Source organism: Ctenopharyngodon idella, chromosome 2, assembly GCF_019924925.1.
Source record: "Ctenopharyngodon idella isolate HZGC_01 chromosome 2, HZGC01, whole genome shotgun sequence".
NCBI classification, from domain to species: Eukaryota; Metazoa; Chordata; class Actinopteri; order Cypriniformes; family Xenocyprididae; genus Ctenopharyngodon; species Ctenopharyngodon idella.
The window spans coordinates 37288719-37308876 of NC_067221.1; the positions used below are offsets into that span (position 1 = coordinate 37288719).

Here is a 20158-nt window from a genome sequence, read left to right on the forward strand (position 1 = left end):
AAAGATATTAATAAAGACATTATAAAAGAATATAAAGAATATTAAAAAAATATATAAAAGATATTCTCTGTTCTCTAAATACAATGAGAGAGAAGGATTGTAACAGGGAAAAAAGGACAGTTTTAGGCGCATAACTTTGTGTGAGAAAGAGAAAGAGAACAAACTGTTCCAGGCATCTCACTTAGCCTCACCCATCCAGTGTGTACAGATACAAAGCACAGGTTGTCATAAGAAACGCATGAATCGCTGAGCGACTAAGTGTAGGGAGCGCTTCTATTGACGCAATGACGCACTTAGAGTGGTTCAGATTCCAGTTGAGGGGAAGAATATCACACACACATGGGAATGAGATAATAGTCATTTTATGATTAGAACAATCAATATATTTTTATTTTCTATAAAGCCAAATATAATTGACTTCTAGGCAAAGAAAAAAAGCAACAGAATGACAAAAAGGCAGAAACTCTCAACTGTTCCAGACCTCTCATTTGGCCACACCCGTCTTGTGCACACAAGAGAAAACAGTGTGTTGCCAGTGGAAACCGTCATGGCGTAAATGTCTGGGAAATACTTCCATTAACACAGTGACGCAGCTGCCCAGACTCTCCCCTGGCTTTCCTATTCAAAACGAATAGCACTAGATGTCTGAAAAACCATGATAATAATACGCCAAAGAAAAGGAAAAAATGCCATAAAAGTTTGTTGAGATTATTAGCCTTAACTTGAATGCCAGCAATAGTAGTGCAAGAGCTATAAAGCAGTCTATGGAAGTTTCTAGATTTCTAGGTCAATTTATAACCTCTGGGAAAATAATAATATATTATTATTATTAAGTATTATTCTACTAGATAGAGTAAAATTTAGCTGCTTACAGAATTTCTTTTTTTATTATTATTTTGTTTCAATCATTTCTTGAACTGAATGAGCTCTATAAAACAGCACTCATATTTGAGGTATCCACAGTAACCAATCATAATGATTTTTCACACTATCCCGAGAGAACTTACACCATTCTGACGCATAATCCTGCCTGAACGAAAACAGAATTCTGTCATTTTGGCTCATGAGAAGGAAAGAACTAATATTTCAGTCATAGTTATGACTGATACTGTAATGCGATGTGAAACAGATTCAACAACCACAGTCTCTTATCTCCACGTTTAAACGCAGCTCAAGTACAAGAGCTTTTGAAAATATCTAGAAAAATATCTAGATTCAGCCCTGACAGATAATCAACATAATCCAATGAAAAACCACCGAATATAACTCTTGTTGACTTTATTTAATGACGTTGTTTGAGCACAAATATTTAAAAGGCCAAATTAATCCTGAAAAATAAACATAACGCACGTGAACATGTTGAAAAGATACCTCAATGACTTTTCACATCAAGTTTTTTTAGTTGCCACTGCCAGTAAGTAATGTCTGCTATGGCAACCACGAACATTATGATTCTATTTTTAAACCTCTTGAAAGTCTTCACATGAGAGCATCCCATTAATGGAGGACTAGAGATGGAAAGAAACCAAAAAGTAGCAATGATTGCAGACAGGTTTTAAATGAATGAGCATTTAACGCACTAACATGTGGTGCAACAGGTGATGCAAGCATGCTCAGCATCCAGCTTCCTAGCCTTGAATTATGCTTTTATTTTAACATAAAAGCAGAAGTTTATCATTTCTGCACCACTTGCTTGATAAACAAGAATTCTCCCATTTACTCTCTTCACTGTATTTTAAATTTATTAAAAACAAAAGTTTCTCTGTAACAATACTTCAGTATATACTGTAAATTATTGCCCACATCAGAAGCTGAAAGAGCACACAGATGACGCTGTCACATGGTACCTATTATCGCTCTGACTGAAGGTCAGGGTGGACCAATCCCAATCATTTGTGATTATGGGAAAAGGCTTTTTTATTATACATTTATAGAGATTGCACAGTATTGCATTTAATTTGTATTTCAGGTACATCTTTAAAATGAATAGATTAAAAAAATTCATACTCTAATGTCTCCAATTGAGTATTCAAGTCTTTACCTTGAGGAGGATAATTTTATGTTTCACAGGATAACATTTGCAGCCAAATGGTTAAGCCCAAAGCAAACTAGTAACATGTATTTGAAGTTATGATAGTTTTGGAAGAAAAAGCCTACAGATCCCTCATCCCTTAAATATTAATTTATTTTATATCCAGTTGCCAGTAAGACTGCTGTGCTTGCTGCTCCATTTAAGACATTTTACCATGTTTAAATCCATCCATCTCCAAAAATCAGTGCAGAAAATGTGAAGTCTGTAGATCTGGTCTGGGCCTGGCAACTGAAGAATTTAAATACATGCAGAACAAAGAATTCATCTTTTTAGTGAACTCTCAATTGAGCTATTATCCTGACAGTGATGCGCATGTCAAATGTCACTGCGTGTCTATGACACAGAATAGCTCCCAGTGACCTTACGATTACCCCAGAAAGAGTAGGTGAGAACTGAGGCTAGAAATGACGTCATAGTGCCTTAGACACACAAGGACACACCGACAGGGATGAATGGTAAATCAAATGTTATGGTTTACCGTCTATTGCCAAAGCAAAACAATTCAACAGGGCTTTAATCTTTAAACAAATCGCACAAGTGTCTGCATGCAACCTCTTTGCCTAGAGCTTCCATGTGACTATGACAGTGAATATAGTCACACAAACAAACTGTCTCCATGGTAGTTAATCTATAAATTGTGCAATCCAAATTTTGCTTACCATTAAATTTTTTATAGTGTAATGCAATTCTTCAATTCTTTGATGTTAGTTAGGAACCTGGGTGTGCTCTTTGATACCAATCTTTCATTTGAAAGCCACATTTCTAGCATCTGTAAAACCACATTTTTCTATCTTAAAAATATGTATGTAAATTATGACATATGCTCTCAATGACAAATGCAGAAAAGTTAGTTCATGTGTTCATGAACTCAAGGCTAGATTATTGCAATGCTCTACTGCAGGGGTGGGGAACGTTGATCCTGGAGGGTCATTGTCCTGCAGAGTTTAGCTCCAACTCTAATTAAAACCTGAAGCTAATCAAGAGTTGTGTTTGAAATTGCCCCCTATACCCTCATTCACTATTCCCTACATTACTCCACTAATATAGTCCACTTGAAGGAGTGAGTGAAATGAGTGAGTGAATTCGGACACTGAGTGTGCAGGAACTGGGCTGCAGATTTTGCATAGTTTGTGCTTGCTGTTTAATATGAAACGTAGAAAACTGGCAGCTCCAGTAGTAATGAAAATACATGTTGAACTCTGCCATGGAAACTAGCATGTATAAACCTTAATTAAACAATTTAATGATCAATTAAAAAGGAATTTATACCTATATGATATTATGCTGGACCAAAATGAATGGACGATTGATTCAGCTGCGGGTGCCATCTCCTGGCGAGAATTCATTCAGCGCACGACTCTCGCAGTGCCTTATAGGTATTCTCTAGCCGTTGAGCGTGCATCGGTTGTACACTCGTTATTACGGTGCATTGTGGGATTGAATGAGTGCACTCATTATCATCCACTATGGTTTCGGACACCACTACAAATGGCTGTCCCTTCAAATAGTGCCCTATTTAAGGGTATAGGGGGTGATTTTAGATACACTTCAGGATTACTAAAGTTACAGGCAGGTGAGTGTTTTTTTCAGGGTTGGAGCTAAACTCTGCAGGACAATGGCCCTCCAGGATCAACATTCCCCACCCCTGCTCTACTGGGTGGTTGCCCTGCACGCTTAATAAACAAACTCCAGCTGGTCCAAAATGCAGCAGCTAAAGTTCTTACTAGAACCAGGAAGTATGACCATATTAACCCTGTTCTGTCAATAATGCATTGGTTCCCTAATCAAATACATTTTAAAATCTTGCTAATTACTTACAAAGCACTAAATGGTTTAGCTCCTCAGTACTTGAGCAAGCTCTTAATGCATTATAGTCCATCACATCTATTGCGATCTCAAAATTCTTGCCAGATGAAAATACCTAGAATATCAAAATCAACTGCAGGCGGTAGATCCTTTTCCTATTTAGCACCTAAACTCTGGAACACACTCTGTCAGTTTACTCTGTCTTTAACCTGGCATACACATAACACATTATCACATTTCTATAATTCACATCCGTTAAAGGATTGTTAGGCTGCATAATTTAGGTCAACCAGACCCGGGAACACTCCCATAACACCCGATGTACTTGTTACATCATAAGAAGAATGGCATCTATGCTAATATTAGTCTCTCTGTTTATCCTGAGGTTACCGTAGTCAGCCGTATCCGGTCCATATCCAGATCAGATGGTGGACCTGCACCTAGACACGACCACAACGAAGCCCTGAATGTCAGCAGAGATCCTGTCAACTAGATAACCCCCTGTGAAGACCTCATCGACACGACAGCCATCGGCACAGATCCTCAGCAAAGACCACGAGAACCAGACAGGTCCTCTGCACAGACCTATGACCAGCTTCGTCTCCATACTGGTGTGATGAATGCGATCTTCAAGAAAAAGGAACTGGATGAAATATTGAATGCTACGATCCACAATCTGATTTCTGACTTGTGATGCAGCCTGAATCATAATCACACCATGTTTGTTCGCTGGCCAGAGGAGAACTGGTCCCCGACTGAGCCTGGTTTCTCCCAAGGGTTTTTTCTCCATTTCTGTCACCGATGGAGTTTAAGTTCATTGCCACTGTTGCCTCAGGCTTGCTTAGTTAGGGACACTTAAAATTCAACATATTATTGATCTGACTGTACTAACACTATTAGATGAGAACTGAACTGCCCAGGGCGAGGACATCACTGTTTTCTGCAGAAGTTTTATAGATTAAATGAACTAATTTAACAATTGATGATCTTTACAACAGAACTAAATCAACACTGAACTGACTTCAGCTCAACAATGACACTATTTTAGAGGTGCTGTACAGCTGAAATAAACTCTGTTTGCATCACTAAATCATTTTCCTGTTATCCCTGTAAAGCTGCTTTGAAACAATCTGTAAAGCAATATATAAATAAAGGTGACTTGACTTGAAAATTCAGCTTTGTCATCACTGGAATAAATTATTTTAAAATATATTAAAATATTGAAAACAGTTATTTTAAATTGTTATAAAATTTTACTATTACAATATTACTATTTCTACTCTATTTTGATAAAATAAATGCAGCCTTGGTGAGCTTAAGAGAATGTGTTCATAAACATTTTACTGACCTCAACCTTTTGAAAAATAGATCCAGATCCACAACAATCAACTCTAGGGATATTTAGTATCACAAAATTTCACCCATAAAAATACAAAAAGGCCCCAAACACAGATTACTAAATCAGGTAGCACAAGCATACTTTTTAACCAAAAAAAGTTTGTTGGGTATAAATGATAAACCAATGGACATACTGTGCAAAATAAAGACAAAAAGTATTGTGCCACTTTGTCAAAAGCTGTTCAAAGTGTCCAAATATTTAAATATGAAACAGACAAACAGAATATGACAAACTAAATTACCTTTTGTTACTCCCCGATGACTCTAATAGTGCAGAGTCTTTGCTTCGGCTATTGGAACTCCCAGAAGACTCATTGCCATGGGACTCGTTTCCATGGGAATCATTACCGTGGGACTCGTTACCATGGGACTCTGTTCCACTCCCACTGGACCCGCTACTCTTCATATCCACATCCTCATGGAGGGAACGTGTCATCTTCCGGTTGTTATGGGGCGAGGCGGGAGGGTCTTGGCTACTGTCACTTCCTTCGGATGCCAGGCCAAGTTCGGCCCCCTCCGCGAAACTGCCCATCCGATGCAACGTCGCCATTGAACTGCAGCCGGCTGCCTCGCTCTGTCCCTCAAGGGAGGAGAACAGGTACGGTTTGGAATCTGAGTCCTCGGACATCGGACTGGGTTTGAAGAAGTGAAGCAAGGTGCAATCAGATCAACCCATCTTCATGGTGGGGCTTTAAGTGGGAATTCTGATGAGCACACGGTTTGCTATGGGAATAAAAAAAAACAGACAGAACATGAGTCATTATTATTCATCTGAAAACGCCAGGAAATCTTGTCCATAAACCATGGTCAAACTAGACTTTGAGTACGCAAAATTTTTACGGACATTGCAATGGTCGCAAAATGATGTCATGTTTTAAAAAACATAATTCAACATATAACACATCAAAAATATAATTATATGAAATCTACTCCACTTTACTGAAATGCTGCAATTAAAGTTTGCATTCTTTTAGTTCAGATGAAAGGTCATGCTGTGGCGTATCAATCTTTTATTGGTCACATGTCTTCACGTGATATGAGTTTGCAGGTCCGAATACACTGAACTTTGTAATGCAGCTTGCATTTCCTGTCTTCTGCATTCGCATACTTATGAATAGAGGTCAATGGAACGAAAAGTGTAGTGTAAATGCCCCTTTAGGCAAAGGAACAGGATGATGCACTTAAGCATATCAAAAGAAACCAGGGCAAGATGGGACAGAGACAATCTGCACGCTATCACTATACAGGAGATACAATCGTGTCTTTAGTTGCACGATCTTCCCCTATATAACAGCAGAAGTTGAACAAGTCAAATTCATGACTGTTCATCACAAAGCCAGATGGTACATCAAAGTGAAGCACGCAAAACCCTGTCTGATCGACTCCTGTGGTACAATCTATAGACAGGTCGGCCTCTGTCTGGACCCAAAGAGCCTAAACTTAGTGTTCAAAGGTGGGCAACCCTGGAGTCCCCTCGTTGTGTCTGTACTGTGTCCTTTAACCAAACAGATGTGGCATTTCAGCTTGTAAACACTGCCTCCTTCAAAGGATTAATCCCAGCAAGTGCACATTTAAGGTGTTAGACAGCTGTCTAGACCAACAACAGGCCCTGACTGGTTTTTATCCCTTCATGTTGCCATGAAAATGACAGGGGAAAAAATAAACTCTTATCCCTTTGCTCTAAAGAAATAAATAGTCGTCTGACCAGAGTAGAGAAGACTGAGCCAATTTTTACTGGTCAGGACCTGAGATAGACCATATTAAGGAAAGACACCTTCAAGACTGATTCACGACTCACAAGTCTTTTACCCAAGGGCTAAAAATACACCTGTAGTATTGCCAGAGAGTAGAGTATGTTAGTGGATTACCTGTGACCAAGACCTGACTAGATTTACCATGCATGACTGATATATATTGTCTCATGTAGACCCATTATATACATGGTAAGTACTAAAAGAACACCTTTGTGAACTTGAAAGGAAAATACAAATAATATCAACTTTTTTATTGTATTAAATAATTATGTGGCAATACATATTTTTGAATAATACAGTGAATTACACTTTAAAAATGCATAATTGCAAATAAAGCATAAAAGTTACAGCAAAAGTATATCATTTATACAATCACCACTATCATAATGCCAGCCCTACCGGCATACGTCAATGACTTTTTGATGCCCTACTACCCAAATCACACCTGTCTGACTTATTAGCACCAATGAAATGCTAATGTGTCTGGCTGAGTGCCTACTGTAACCCAGTAACCCACAGGGTGATGACGCAATAACGCTAACCTTTGGATTTTCTGCTGCATATAGTGACACACTGGCCAGGCACTGTGACACTGCTGATTGAGATAGAAAATTAAATAATCATTGACAGAATCATTTATTATGCCATATATCTGACGCAAAACCAAATAAGGTTATGTAAAGGTTATGTATCTCAGCACGTAGAAACGTGTCTTTCAGCCTTTCAGTATGAATTTTTAACTATAACCTTTTAACCTATAAAGAAAATGACAGAGGCAGTTTTATCTTTCTTAAAGTCAGAGTAAATCAGGTGCTCTCTAGACATGACCTTCAAATGACACATTATTAGCCATTATTGTGGAACCCTAAGGGCGTCTCATGTGATATTAGTTGCCTGAAGGCCATGAAGCAGAACACTGCATTTTAATATAATTACAGCTGACAGACTTATATTGATATCTCTTTCTAATACAATCATAGGTGCTCATGGGAAAAGTACATTGGCTAACACATGGGACAGATCTTAAAATTAATGATTAATAAAAACTAAACATACGAAACTATCGTAAACACAAATTTTGAGGCACATCAAAGCAAATTTAACATTTTACAGACCAGACTTATGCTGCCCTTTAATTAAGTGTAGCTATTACAGCAGACTAACTCTACAAAGACAAAGTCCTTACTATCTTATTTGTATATTAGTATAAAAACAGGACAAACGAAAGTGATAATAATGGAAAAAAACAGCTTGCAATGTCAATTATATCCATTAGATGTATATATCTAAACTAATGTTGCATTGTTAAAAGACACAAAGACAAATTATGCAATGACATTCAAAGTAGTTAAGCCAATAATATTCAAAATCATTACTATACGAGGCAAGTTCATGTACCCTCCTGGCCTCTAAAGTAAATATACCCTGCTAAAAATATCATGTCCAAGACCACTGCCAGCATGGCTTAATACGTCTAAAGTCCCAATCTCACTGCTGATTCAGCACTTTTATTTAAGGCCACTGAGCTCAGAGACCTACAAATACTCCATATATTGTACAAAAACTAATTAGCGCAATTAGTGGATTAGTTGAATTCAGCCGTTTTTGTCTACAACACATGAAAGACATAAAAAGATATACAAGTAAAATAAGTAGTCATCAATTTATTGTGTTAATTTAGCACGACTAATAAGAAATTATTGACCTCTTACCCAAACTACTCAATAATATATATATTTTTATTGTATTATGACTAATTTAAATAATCAGCACTGCAATTAATTCAATCATAAATTGTCAAATGGGAAAAGACAACAACCTTCCATAAGCTGAATAACTTAATTAAACAGGTTAATTATATATTGCAGTCTATCAGGTCTTCAGCCTCTTTCACTGCATTCTAAAAGACTTTGACATCAAAGCATATAGATTTGAATGTAATTTTCCACTCAACACCAAAAACAATAATCTACTGTAATGTTAACTAAGTAAAGATCAGACAAACAAACCCTAAACCTAATGATACATAACATGAACCACACAACCAACCACCTTGCAGACAGTTTTATAACTCAGTATCAAGTTAGAGACATTTATGTAATTGAATGTGTAGCAATGGCACATGGGCTACTACATGCTTTATATAAGGACTTACATAAGTTAACAGACAGCTCTGAATGAAAATAGTTAATATTCCTCAGATGCTTACATTTTAACACAATTGTACACAATTAGCACAAATTAAAGTACTGGTGACACAAATACTATGCATCTTTTATGGTGCAAATATTTCTTAGACAAGATATTACTTATTTCTTTGAATCATACCAAAACCCTCTGATGCACTTCAGTACTTGCATTTGGCATCAAAACCAAATCTATATAATGTAAAATTCAATGTATGTGTATAATCAAATGTAAATAAGACATTTACCAATCAATCCTACAGGGCTAAGGTTGTTCTCGGTTTAAGGTCAAGGTTTAAAGTTATAGGGTTGGTTAAAATTGTTTAAATTAGCTGTCCTGTTCTATAAGCAAAATTCAATGTACACACTGTAAAATACTGCACACTAATGTGATTTTTCATCAAATATACCAGTAGACCAAAACAAACCACACAATTTTCCATTCATATAAGTGGCATCAATTCTAGTTAGTAAATGTTTTGACACAAGTCTCTAAATTAAACCTTACATTTGATATTTAGACATTGAGTTCGACAGTCCTGAAAAAGATTAGACACAAGAGATTGGTGTGTGTTCCATGATGTCACGATGTGAATCCTGTGCCATCAGGTCACGGCTTAGAACACACTTTTCCGGAGTAGCGTGTGGCGGGAAAACTGTTGTTAGGCTGTACTACACAATCTGTTGGCACACATTTATGCTTTTGGACTGATAAAATTCAAATATTCAAATTTTGAAATGGTACAGATTCATGAGCTTACGGTCTTGCAATGCAATACCACAATATATATCCTAGTTTTGGATACTTTTAGTTTGAGTATCAGTAGAACTCCATTTAAAAAAAAAAAAAAAAAAAAAAAAAAGGTTGAAGAGTGAAAATTAAACTGGTCCAATCGGGCTACTATTGAGTCCTGATATTATTTGGGGAAAATCTTATTTTATTAACTACATGATTGCGACCAATTTCAGTCTGTAAATACTTTATGAATGTGCTACTGTTGTTACAAAGATGTGGCTTATGTTAGAAAAGCATGGCTGAATTACTTTCAACAAGCCATTCGCTACTATGTGACTCAACAAAATTGATGTAATGATGTAGCTGCTTGAGTGTCTCCTGTCCTTACATAACACCAAAGTCTTTCTGGTAGTCATATTCCAAAGTGCCCTTGTAAACAGCTGTTTGGTAATAATGCTAGGTGGCTAGCTAACCAAATCTTTCCAAGAAGACATGTGTGATTGTCGTTACACAAGGGCAGGTGAGACCTCCAGATTAGATTGTGTAAGTGTCTCATCCTTCTGCTAAACCTAAATTCAGCATGTTTTATTTACTCTGTGCATTATCGCAATGCATAGCCGAGAATTTGGGACTATTTGAGCTCTCTGAAACAACTTTAAAAATGTGTTTCAGACAGGTGAGCAAAGTTTCTTGAGGTTTGCGTGCAAAGCAAACAAAGGCAAAACGTTTATCCTGGTATCCATTTTACTACAGATTACAACAAGAGTATCCAGCTGTAACTGGTTTCAGCCAACACAGGAAGACCTTATTGCGATATCTTCCACTCTTTCTCTATACTCCTGCTTGTCTATCTACTGTAGGTGTATAGATGGCCACTAGAGAAGGTGAAAGCAGCAGGACCAGGTCAGTAGGAAAACCCCTCCAGGGAAACCAAAACTGTTATCTCAAAGCATATATGTGTAGTGGTAATAATGCTGTGTGTGGGTCAGACTGATTTCTGAAAGGGGAGGCTTTTCTCAAGTTACACACTAATAAAATCTCATTTTAATTTCCATGCCTATATATGAGATTCTGTTTGCACTAGTCAAGTATGCAATGCATTAAAACTAAGTTTGCATGCCAAGCACTTACAATAGTTGAAAGTTTGCCACAAATAAAAAACAGCACTAGCTTTGACTAGCTTAGCTTTTATATTCTTCACATGGAAATATACTTACGAAGAAACTTTTTTTTTTTTTTTTTTTTTTTTTACAATTACAATTGTGCAAATAACCTAAATGTGCACTAAATCTTGCAACATATTTTTTGGGCTACAAATGGCAGTTAAAATTTACAGCCAGCAAATGTTATTTTATTCCATGATCAACAATAGGTGACTAAAAAGAGATTAAATAGGCTTTATGTCGAACATCACATGATCAAACAGGAAACAGGTCTCATACATCCCCTTGTTGGGAGAAGTGTTGCGGCAGTATGAACTGATGGTGGATGGACTTAAGGTAATCAGCTAACCTAGCTAATTATTTTTATTGTTACAGTTTTAATAACCAAATGTTAGTGAGAAGAAAAAACATAAAAAATAAAAACTTTTAGATATCTATCTGCATATGTGATGGACATGAGTTATGCTCATCTTTAGTTACTCCTTTGAAGGCATTTTGAGTAAAACAACTTGATATTTAATGAAGCACATACAATGACCTGAACCAAAAATGATGCAACCTGTTTTACAGAATATGGTAGTTTATTGCACAAAAAAAAAAAAAAAAACATAAAAAGAGAACAACTCAAAACTGCCAATAAAACTGTAGTTTAAAATATAATCACATCCTCTGTGTAATCTAATTCCATGACTGTTCTGTTTCTCATCTAATTCCCATTGAACCACTCAACAAAATAACCCTGCAACTTGGAAAGATAGCATCAATGAATGCTTTGGCTTGATGGACTGTTTGTGTGGCTCTGAGCCAGCAATAGTCTCTAAATACATAAAAATGCACCCGAGGACACTTTTCGTGCGTCATCACTTCCTACCCTCCCACTGCCTACTCTTCCCCAGCAGCCAATCCCATCCCAACTGCCAACGCTTACAACCTATCTTGTTGAGCAAGTCCAGATATTAGACACAGCACCAAAAACTGCTCGCCCACACTTTCTCTTTTATAGCCTGAGTGTGAAGTTCAACAACGACCCATGTGGCCCTATACAACATGTACAACAGCTTTATTTGAAGAAAGTTTCCACTCAGACAGATCACGCAAAGCACATTCTATATTTCTTTTGTTAAAGAATCAATTACATAAATTGCATTTATCCTTCATAGTAGGTGCTAAATGACAATTTCTTGAAAATCTAAACCATGTTAGTATTAGGAATTTTGTCCAACCACTGTTAGGAGAAGATGATGGTCAGTTCCTGATTACATCAGTGCTTGCATGTGCAACCATTATTCCAGAGTCTCTTTACAGCATCACCAAAAATAGATCCAACAATTACATGTCTCTAGGTTCCCATTTGGATCAAGCTCTGGAACATTCACTGTCTTGGCCAAGAAAATAGACTAAATATGAGACAAACAAGAAAAATGGCATTCCACCTCCTGATTCCATTTAAACAATGCAGCATATGCAAATCAAAGCAGATGTTGAATGAAAACATCTACAAAATGTACTTTTCATTAAACCTGTCCATTTTAAATAGAATAAATCACGACATATGCAAATGAAAATGCAAATTAGCTTAAATAACACAAAAGATTTTGGGAAATGATTGCAAACAAATTGTGATGAATACAATTAGAGGTCAGCTTTGAGAAAAAGACCAGCTAAACAAAAACCAGGGAGACAAAAGTGCTGAAAAAACAGCATAGGAAAGATATAAGGATGAAGATATTAAGATATTTAAAAATGAACCATGATTTTCTATAAATCTGCTTTGAAACAAAAAGTGCTATAAAAACAGTTTATGTACATGCAGAGTTTGTGCTCGATACATTAGAGGCAGATTAAGGTATTTGGAGCACCTCTTGTAGGAGTAGGTCAGTTAGCCTGCAAACATCCCACTGCCTACCTCTATCTGAGTTCAAGCTTAACTACCCAGCATACACTGCGACATTAGTGGACAACTGCCAACTTCAGGCTATATTTACCCGTTTAAAATCAATTTAAAGACAAAGCTTGACCAAAAATATTTTTTCTGCCTTCACTTACTCATGTTGTTCTAATCCCATACGACATTCTTGCTTTCATGGAAAACACAAGGAGATGTTAGGCAGAATGATAATCTCAGTCACCATTCACTTTCAATGAATGGCAAAAAGATTCAAATTAAAGTGAATTGTGACTGAGACTATCATTCTGCCTAACATCTCCTTTTGTGTTCTACAGAAGATATAACTATAGGTTTCAAGTATTCAGAGTTAAAATGACCACATACTGGCAGTAAATTTGATTTAAAGTGTATGAATCAATTAATGTAAACTAAAACTTATGCAATGAGTGCCTCATTGTCTTAAGCATAAGTCTTATGTGTGCATCAGTGGCATGTGTGACAGCAAGACATTATCTAACATCATGACTCTACCCGTGACAATTATATATACAGTCTGCAATGACGTATAATGCTCACATCCCATACAGTAGTAAAGGTTGAGATTCATTCATTTTGGGAGGGGAAACATGTGGCAAGCTGCTTTAGCAATTATTTCTTTATAACTAGTGTATATTTTTGTTACTAGTACTTCTCTTTTTTAATTACTACCAATTTATGGTTACTGGTATCTTTTTACATTTTACTAGTAACTATTCAATGGCACTGGTACTTACTCACAAGAAACTATTACTTATCCCTTACATAACTATTCATTAGGAAATATCAAATATTTATTAGTTACTAGAATATGTGCTAGTTATCCCATAACAAACTGAATAAACACAAACTTTTACATTTACTAAATGTTAGTATCTATTCCAGTTGTTACAACAAGGCTTTTTTTTTTTTTTTTTTTTTTTAAGTGACTACTAGTCAGTTTTGAATACACAATGAATAGCTGCTAGTGAAATTGAAAAACGTATTATTCACTATTGGATTTATTACTAAAAAAATTAAAATAAATACTAATAACAAAAATATGTACTATTGAGTTTTAAGAAATAAATGTTAAAATGGCTTGCCATCACAAAGGAGGCTAGTAGGCTGTTTCATAACTAAGAGTTCACTTTTTAGCAAAATATATAGCAGTTTCATAGTCTCAGTAAATAGGGTGCATTTAAAAACAGTTATATGGCTTTTCTTCATTGAGGTAAACAAGGAGGACAATACTGTAGTGATAAATAGGGCTTTGCTGTGGAGCACTGACCGGAGATGACCTAACTGACACAGTTATGCAACGCGTAAGTTTAATACATATAAAACATACATATTTGACATATATGTGACTGAACAGATGCATATCACATATGTGACTGTGTATCTATATGAACATCACTTTGTGTTCACGACATAAACTTGTTTAAGAGAATAAACTTACTCACATTGCAGTCAATGGAAAGTGTTATACAACCCTTTAACAGCCGAGTCTTCTAAACTAAACAACATGAATGTATCTTACCTGACAACTTAAAAATTCTTTCTTTTCGTACAGGTTGGATGTCTCAAAGCAGGTCTCCGTCCTGTCCGGCTAAATAAAATAATATCTTCCTAAAATTCCAATCAAGCCGCAGCGTCAGTTTGACATACTTCACTGCCGAATGCTCTCTCACACCGCTTGCCCTGGATCTCCCGAGCTCGCAGCATGACCTGAATTCAAACTCCTCCCACACTCCATTCCTATTGGCCAAACGCAGCGTATTTGCATGCGAAAAATGCGGAAATGCCAGAAACGCACTGTGATTGGCTGAGAGGGCCGCCAATCTTTTTACATAAGTATGTCATACGCCTCACGTGGACACCCATGGCCAGTGACGGCGTGCGTTGCGTATGGACAAATCAGTAGTAAGAAAAAGCTAGTGAATGGGACGCTGAAGAGGGAAAAGCGTGTGGTTGGTCCGGGAAAGCCGAGTACGCCGTGCGTTATACAAACGGTTATACAAGTGTGTGTTCAGTCAATGTGGTCTCGCCCTGTATGCGCGAAACACTGCATGTGATGCTATTAGAATACCTTGGATGGACGTGCGTGATTTCTCGAAATTATCCAGTAGGTTTTCTAGATATATCAAGTGACTTTTCTTGCAGTGAAGTTTACCTATGGAGTAATATATACATATACGCATATATAATATATAACCCTACTGCACTCTGGTTTATTTCAATCACTTTTGGCATTTCATAACACATAACAAAGAAGATGCTGTTGCATAAGATCTCATGTATTGCTTTTTTGCTTTTATTAGTCAAACTGCATATTGCCTATGTTTGAGCTGCAGTGTTGATGTTTCAGGTTGAGCATCCTTTGCAACAAATCCGTTTTCCCAGGGAGGCTTTTTCCTTGTACCATATTATACAAAAATAAAGGCTATATGTGTTTCAGAAAGCACTATGGATATGTGAGTTTATTAGAGCCCACAATAATAAACCAGTATGAACGGGAAACACTCTCTCTTTCTCTGTTTGGACTCTCTCCATCCCCATCTGTTAGTAGAGGAGTCATCTTGCCTTTTGCCAATAATTGTTTTTCTTTTCCTGCATTCATTTATTTTTTACTTATTTCAAGGCAATGTTCTGGTCTGATCTGCTGAAACAGCCATTCATGTGATGGGTAAACACATTTTATTCTTTAGCGAACTGTGCTGATTGTGATTGCCATGATTATAATTTCCAATCAGTGTTTGCATAACTCATTAAATCAGTTCCATCTTCCATTTAGGCAATTTCACATGAGCAACTGTGCTGTTGTACTGAATATGGCAATAAAAATCAGTGAGGACATGAACTCACATTTTAATACCTTGAGGTGATCAAATTGAACATAAATTTCTCAAAGAAGATGGGTGGGATTTTTTTTGTGACATCTTCTCCTCTCATTTACACACAAAGCTGTTTACAATAAATCTCAATAACACCAGATGGCTTCTATCTCTTCCAATATGGATCCACAAGATTGGGCATCAAATCACACCAGACCAATTTTTTCTAAGAACTCTCACAGATACAGAAACACGTTCTGTCTCTTGCTCCTCTTTCTGAGAATATTAAAAACATAGCCACAATAAATGCTCAGAAGCTTTCTGCTATATGCACAATAAGAAGCAGGTATTTTGTTATATAAGCAAATACATACATTATTAACAGCTGATCATTATAGTGTTGTCTGCTGCCAGCAGTTTCTGAGCACTAATGAACTCTGAAAGTGCAGAGGACATTGTATTAATATTTCAAAGGATTTGATCCAGATAGCGCTCCAGATAGAATACTGTGTACTCCAGTGAAATTAAAATATGAAATTAAAACACTGAAAAATGAAATGTGTTATTTTCAGTGATGGAAATGGTGGAGATTTACTGAGGGGAACCTAGTTTATATTTTTAACACAGAGAAAATCCCACTATTTTGCATAGCGTTTGGAGGCTTTTACATGGATAAAAGATGGAAATCCTCTACATTTTCAACTGGAACCCCGTCCCCCCTAGTTCCCCCTATTTCCAGCCCTGGTTATTCCATAACTGAGGCCTGATAGTGAGTACACAAATGGATAGCATGATAGATCAAACAGGAAGTCCTCATTGATGGCATGAATGAGGATGCAAACTACACTCTAAATGTTCAATCGATCCAACAGGGACATGTGGGTGTAATGTTTACAGTCCTAGCGGAAGCACTTTATAGCTGAAAAAGCCATGAGTCACTGAATTGAGTGGGACCATCTTTAATAGTTCCACTTTTATCGGATACTCATCAGATTAAGGCCGTTTTAGTGGTGTTTGAGTGTGTTTGTCATTGGTTCTTTTGGGTTTTGTGAAATGCTGTGAAAGTGACGCACGTAAAAGACAACAGAGAGCCAAAACAATCCCACAACAAGGCTCTCGAATGATGCATTATTAGAGTGGTTTTCAGCAAAAAAGTGCACTTATTGTTTTATTATGGGGTGACCTTTTTTGGGGGTGTGGGGGGTTTGTTTTGCAATGAATGACATTTATGAATAATGAAATGTCATATTTCTGCATGTAAAGTCTAAGAGACCAACTTTTGATTGAATTCAAAGGTAGAATGTCCTTTATTGAGAAGAAGATCACATAATGCATTATGACTTCCTTAGTTGGGGTAAAAATCCATCCAAGATGGTGGAAGCAGCAAAGATATTAATTATAATTAGAATTCATTCAATGTTGGAAAGCATAAAATAGGTTTATTACATTAAAAATGAACCATATTCATTAATGCTTATTACAGTAATGCATTATTAGGTAAATAATCTAAAAACCAAACTATTGACTTTCTGAGTCTTCTAAAGCAGTTATGCCCTACAGTGAAATGCTCAACTCATTCTGGATGTGAAATACTCTGTTTCCTTTAATGTGTCTGTGAGTCATTTGGTATTACTAGTAAAACTGTATAACCTATTAAAATGTCTGTATAGCCTATTAAAATGTCTGTTAAATGTGAGTTATTCAAGCTTCATGTCCTACTTCGTGCTGAACTCACACTCAGTGACTCTCTCTTTCATAACCAGGTTGGCTGTATAGGTAATGTCATCTGTTTGGCCTAATTTGATCAAAGCTAAGTTCCATTCTCATGATATAAACTCTGTAACATGATCTCTTCATCTCCCTCTCAAAAAATAACACTATAAAAAATGCTGGAACAGATATAGATATACTGGTTTTAAAGATCAGAAATCAGGTGAAATGAGGCATGCTTTTTTGTCTGTCTGCTGGATATAATTGTGAATTTTATTTAAACTTACTGTACCTACCTATTTCATGTACTACAGAGTTTCAGATTTCTTTGTCCTTAAAGATGCTTATTTCCTATTTAATTCCTATTTAAAAGAACACATTATTCTAGTTCTTTGGGGAAAGTGAAATCACATCTTCATTTATTCTCCTGCATTGTAAGAAAACACTTTAAAAATCTGTTAAACTTCAGCATATTCAGCACATTTCGAACTCTCCCGCAGTAGCTCATAGCTGCCTTCTTCGCCCCCTGATTTTCCATTACATCTGTCTGGAATAGGAAAAGGGGAGTTGTCATTTGGATCCTGTCCTGAGCATTACATCACCAAACACATATATAACCCAGCAGCAGACATGACCAAGACGGAAAAGGTTTTGGCCTGGCGCCTGGTGAAAGCGTGCCGTCTCTATAATGACCTCTTCCCTCAAACTTCCTGGAGCGGCCAACCCTCCCCTCTCTTTTCCCCTTACAGTGGAATTTAGTATGAGTTAAGCAGACAGCAGCGTCCGTACTGCCATGCATGGGCCATTGCATCATAAGGGAAGAAGTATTTTGTCAGTGGAGCAGTGTCATAGACCTCAGTTATGTGATCAAAACACTGTTACAAAATAAAGGACATTTTGTTCTGCCAGCAGAAATAATCCAGAAATAAAAATCCTCTTCATTTTCTCCAAAAAAAAAAACAGATTTTTATCTACAACATTCATAGACAAAAATACATACCATGCGCATAAGATTAAGTGATGATATGCTTCTGTTGAAGTCATAAGTCAACTCAGCAGTGACCGTCCACTTCAATGAAGAATTGTGAATAACATAATCGAATCATTAGTCATTCTCCCTGTAACTGCAAACCAAATGTATATTTGTATATATCTAATGGTAAATATTTTTTCATGTTTTTTACCTTTAATCAACGACTATAGGTGAAAATTTTTATATTCTTTTTCACATGATCACATCATTCACAGTGCTTCATATGTATGGATGGATGGATGTCATGACCATGAGTTTTTTTTAAAGGATTTAAATGATTAAATTCAAAAGCAATTAGGGTTTTAGTGACTTATAATATATCCTATAAAACAATATGCCAGAGGACTGATATGACACCATAAAATATACAATCAATGACTATAAATCAAGTTTTATTTTATATTATATTATATTTTCAGATTATAACATCATTCACAATATCATTTAGAATTTAAGTAGATAAAATTCTTTACTGAAGTTTTTAAATGAATAAACCATGAAGTCATGAACATGTAATAAGCTGTTTTTTGAATAGTTTTACTGTAAGAGATTAAATTCACAAGCAATTGCAGGGTTTATACTAGGCTATATATAAAACAATACATCAGAGCATCAGAATATGACATCATATCTTTAAACAATGACTATAAGTCAACATTTTTATATTTTTACATTATAATGTTATTCACAAGGGTTCAGAAGGATTTACACAATTGTTTTAAAGTTTTAAAATAAATAAATAAATAATTTGTCTACTTATATATATATATATATATATATATATATAATTAAACATCAATAAAAATTGTGTATACTTAAATCCTATAAGTACACACATCATATATATACAGGTGCTGGTCATATAATTAGAATATCATCAAAAAGTTGATTTATTTCACTAATTCCATTCAAAAAGTGAAACTTGTATATTATATTCATTCATTACACACAGACTGATATATTTCAAATGTTTATTTCTTTTAATTTTGATGATTATAACTGACAACTAAGGAAAATCCCAAATTCAGTATCTCAGAAAATTAGAATATTACTTAAGACCAATACAAAGAAAGGATTTTTAGAAATCTTGGCCAACTGAAAAGTATGAACATGAAAAGTATGAGCATGTACAGCACTCAATACTTAGTTGGGGCTCCTTTTGCCTGAATTACTGTAGCAATGCGGCGTGGCATGGAGTCGATCAGTCTGTGGCACTGCTCAGGTGTTACAAGAGCCCAGGTTGCTCTGATAGTGGCCTTCAGCTCTTCTGCATTGTTGGGTCTGGCATATCGCATCTTCCTTTTCACAATACCCCATAGATTTTCTATGGGGTTAAGGTCAGGTGAGTTTGCTGGCCAATTAAGAACAGGGATACCATGGTCCTTAAACCAGGTACTGGTAGCATTGGCACTGTGTGCAGGTGCCAAGTCCTGTTGGAAAATGAAATCTGCATCTCCATAAAGTTGGTCAGCAGCAGGAAGCATGAAGTGCTCTAAAACTTCCTGGTATACGGCTGCGTTGACCTTGGACCTCAGAAAAC

At 36.2% G+C, this 20158-nt stretch overlaps 1 protein-coding gene across 4 annotated transcripts in view; it reads right to left on the reverse strand.

The window, feature by feature from the left end:
* Positions 1 to 14759, reverse strand: part of per2 (period circadian clock 2) — a 36403-nt gene extending 21644 nt beyond the window's left edge. For 3 of the 4 annotated variants that reach the window (XM_051871767.1, XM_051871777.1, XM_051871758.1), the window contains exons 1-2: positions 14582 to 14759; positions 5539 to 6019 (exon numbers count right to left, since the gene is read on the reverse strand). In XM_051871767.1, the coding sequence (XP_051727727.1) occupies positions 5539 to 5924 (386 nt within the window). In that variant the 5' untranslated portion in view covers positions 5925 to 6019; positions 14582 to 14759. Of the gene's footprint in view, positions 1 to 4288; positions 4314 to 5538; positions 6020 to 14581 lie in introns of those variants that run through there. The other variant, XM_051871786.1, reaches the window with a different exon arrangement.
* Positions 14760 to 20158: the final 5399 nt, after the last annotated feature.